The sequence below is a fragment of the Gavialis gangeticus genome, unplaced genomic scaffold, assembly GCF_001723915.1.
Source record: "Gavialis gangeticus isolate Ggan-Ray unplaced genomic scaffold, GavGan_comp1, whole genome shotgun sequence".
NCBI classification, from domain to species: Eukaryota; Metazoa; Chordata; order Crocodylia; family Gavialidae; genus Gavialis; species Gavialis gangeticus.
Genome location: NW_017729032.1, coordinates 179,595,949 through 179,599,602, shown reverse-complemented (window position 1 = coordinate 179,599,602; position 3,654 = coordinate 179,595,949). Strand labels below are relative to the sequence as shown.

At 40.7% G+C, this 3,654-nt stretch overlaps 1 protein-coding gene across 1 annotated transcript in view; it reads right to left on the bottom strand.

Moving 5' to 3' along the window:
* Positions 1-3,654, bottom strand: part of TXLNG (taxilin gamma) — a 63,545-nt gene that overhangs the window by 51,940 nt on the left and 7,951 nt on the right. The window contains exons 2-3 of the mRNA XM_019524648.1: positions 2,512-2,821; positions 1,484-1,575 (exon numbers count right to left, since the gene is read on the bottom strand). Coding sequence (XP_019380193.1) covers positions 1,484-1,575; positions 2,512-2,821 — 402 coding nt within the window. The remainder of the gene's footprint in view (positions 1-1,483; positions 1,576-2,511; positions 2,822-3,654) is intronic.

Below are 3,654 nucleotides of genomic sequence, written 5' to 3'. Positions count from 1 at the left end.
GCCACCACAAAATTCACCATAGCCCCCTCCCAGCACTGCCACCACCTGCCCCAAGCACAGCCCTGGCCCCATCCTGCCCCGCGCGGATGTGGGGGCACATGCCGTCCCCCCGCAAGCTCTCCCGGCATTTATGTCCAATAATTTGGCCAATATCAGGCCAATTTCTGATACAGGCAATTTTCTTTATGTTGGTGCTGATCCGATACCAGACCACTGTATTGGTGCACCTCTAGTTACAACTTTTTAAAATGTAAATTTTTAAAAATATTCAATCATTTTCAAATACATATTGAATTCATGTCTTTGTTGCTGTCTTGTTTCAAAGTGAATTAACTTCTTGTTGAAGCTCATCAAAATAGAAGGGTTGCTAGCTAAGTTTTGTAGCACTTATCTCTTCTCTAAATGCTAAATTATGTCAGAATACATTTTTCTATAATAAACACCTATTTGCTTCTACTCACCAGTGGGGTAATCCCCTTACGAGAAAAATACTATACATTTCAACTTTTTAGGATAATGCCAACCTGTTAGAGCAGAACAGAAGCTCCACATACAGCTTCCCAAAAAACTACTTGGTTTTTTTTTATTATTGTTAATAATGCAGCTAAATTCTACTGCCCCAGAAGTGTGCCTAGCCTGTTGGATCATGCTGTTTCCTAACACAACTAGGCCAGACAACTTCCTTGGGATTATTTTTGTGAAAGAAATGACCTCAAAATGCCAACAATTAGCTAGTGTTCAGCAGTGGAACATACTAAACTGGGCTCATCAGACTGGTGGAGCCATTTCCCCGCAGTCCACAGCATCCCTAGAGAAGCTAGGTATTTGGGGACAGGGCCCACCACTCAATTTCCAAGTACACAGCCCTGTTGGGGATGCATTTCTGTAGTGGTGGGGCAAGCAACAAGCACATTAACTCCTGCACTACCACTGGATTCAGATCCGGACTGTAAGGTGATCTGAAGAGAAACCAGACCGTAAGGTGAGGACAAGTTTGACACTTCTGAACTGAACAATTAGTACAGCCACACCAATAAGCACATTTAAAACAGTATCTAATAAGAAACTTTCCCATATTCCTATCATCCATCTCTAGAAAACTGTAGTTAACTCCAGATGTTGGTTTTGTTAATATTAATACAACACAAAGAAAGTTTCAATATCAGAATACTAGTTAAATTTGTTTAGTTTATAGAAGGCAACTCATTCAGACAGGTAAAAGCAGAAGTGACTTAAGTGTTTTGACTGTAACAGCACCTGCAAGAAGCCTGAATGCTGCAAACACCTTTGTATTTCAAAAGACAAAAGAAAACCACCCCCCCCAAAAAAAAAAGCAAAAACCCCACCCTTTAGTGTTCCAGGTTATATAACATCCATTAATTCTCTTCAAAAGAGCACTATAATGGTTTCTCCAAGGTAAATTTTTAGCTACTACAACGTTAGAAATGTACACTCGCTATGCTTAGCTGTACACATTACTCACAAGATCAGCACATTTCTTGCAGAGAGCTGCCAACTTTTCTTCTGGAGTAGAAAGCGTGTTCAAGGCTTGCATCAATAATAGCACTTCTTTTCCTATGGATAAAAGAATCCAAAATATTGAACAACACTACAAGAGCAGTTTATCCTTAGAAGGAAATTACTGTTATTGCACTTCAGTATAGTAGCTGCATAATTTTCCACTAAAGGATGCCAACAGATAGTTCACTACAAAGTAAGCAAGGATGTTTTTTTTGTATAGTTGGGAGAGATGCTAGACAAGGTTACACCTGAGGAAGGGTACTTTGTGCCCAAAAACTTTTCTAACTTCTCTCCCAACTATACAACTAAGATGATAAAAGATATAACCTTACCTCTCATATTTTTTGGACCATCCTGCCTACACCAACACTCCATCCCTACCACTAAAAAGTAAGTGAACACATGTAATTCAATCTCTTGTATATGTAACTACACCATTTAAAGGCACAAATTATTGGCCCACAAGGAATTTTTTTCCCTTACATGATTTACTTCAGAAGATGGAAAGAACCCTGAAAACCAAGGTCTAAAAGTCAAGTCTTCTATTAATAAAGCGTAGAAAATATTGTTTTCTAAAATAAATATTATTGAAGCAATATTCATACAACAAAACAGTTTGAAAGAGTTCCCTGAAGAATGACTTGCTGAAGTACAGGAAGTACAGTTCAACAACCAGAAAGTTAAATATCACAGTGGTAAGTATTAGATTCTAAAATGTGGAGAAAGACAGTAACATATTGACAAGCAACACATTTTTACTTAATTTTAACCAGTGACCCTTTAGAAACTTTTTCCCATTTCCTCCAAAACAGCACGATAAACAAACAGACAAACAAAAAAAACAGATAACAAAATTAAAGATAATGAGAATGAGTTAGAGTTTGTGGACAAAATAAGAAGTTACACCATAAGGAAACATTTAAACTACCTGTTTTTCAACATTTCAATTTGCTTTAGTTTCAAAGCCACTCTTCCCTAAGCAGAGCATACCTAAGGTTTTTTCTTTGTTTTTGTCACTCTCTGGATCTTGTTGGCCATCAGGTGGGTCAGTACGGGCTTCTTCTCTTCCAGGGGTCTCCTCACGTACTTCTCGAGTACAGCATGTTGATCCCAATAGCTTCCCATTCTTAGGGATATAGTCTTCCTCTTCCAATGCACCTGTGCTTTCCATGCCATCACAATTAGACTGTGGATGCTGTAAAGTTGAATCAGATTCAGCACATTTGCTATTCACCAACTGAACCTGGGTACTCACGGCAGTCTCGCAAAATCCAGCTTCTTCCATGGCATCAATCACAAACTTGAGAAAAGGAAAAAAGAAGCTGGGTCAGTTAAGAAGAAAAGTTTGAAATAAACTTCTACTCCTCTTCTCCCCCCGCCCCTCTTTTTAAAGTATGAACAAGCAAGGTGGCCAAAAATCGACTGTATCAACATGAATTGCCAACTATAGTCAAAATGTTTAGAAAACTGATATAGTACAAATCATATAAGCAGATATTGTATACAAAAGCAACTGAAACATTACTATTAGCAATACGTAAACAGGACTAACTGTTGTAGGTATGTCCAGGTAGTAACAGATGAGCTGATGTTTAATAATTATTCTTAAAAAGAAGCTTAAAAAATCTAGACAGGACTTCACCTGGGTAGGTGGAACTGTGTGGGAAAGCTAAAGTGGCATACAGCAGAGACTCCCTAGGCCTAAAGAAGCTTGCAAAGAACTTTTTTCCAATTGCTCAGTTGGTTTAATAAAAGATATCACATCTATACTCAGAGAAGCTTGCCTGCCTATGTCCTTAGACCAGTGGTCACCAACCAGTTGATCGCGATTGACTGGTTGATCCTGGAGACTCAGAGAGTTGATCTGAGGCTGGGGGAGGGCCAGCAGGTGGGGAGGGAAGGGGCCCAGATCAAGGCCCCCCGCAGTGAAGAAGGGAGCAAGGCAGAGGCAGGAGAGAGAGGTCAGGTACGTGGTGCCCCATGGGGGTGGGAGGACCAAGCCCAGGGGTGTAGGGGGTGTGTGCCCCCAGATCTGCATGCGGGGCAGGGCGGGCTGCTGGACTATGCTGTGCTTGGAGTGGGTGGTAGTGCTGGGAGGGGAGGTTGGGCGGTTGCAGGGGATGGGGGGGGGGG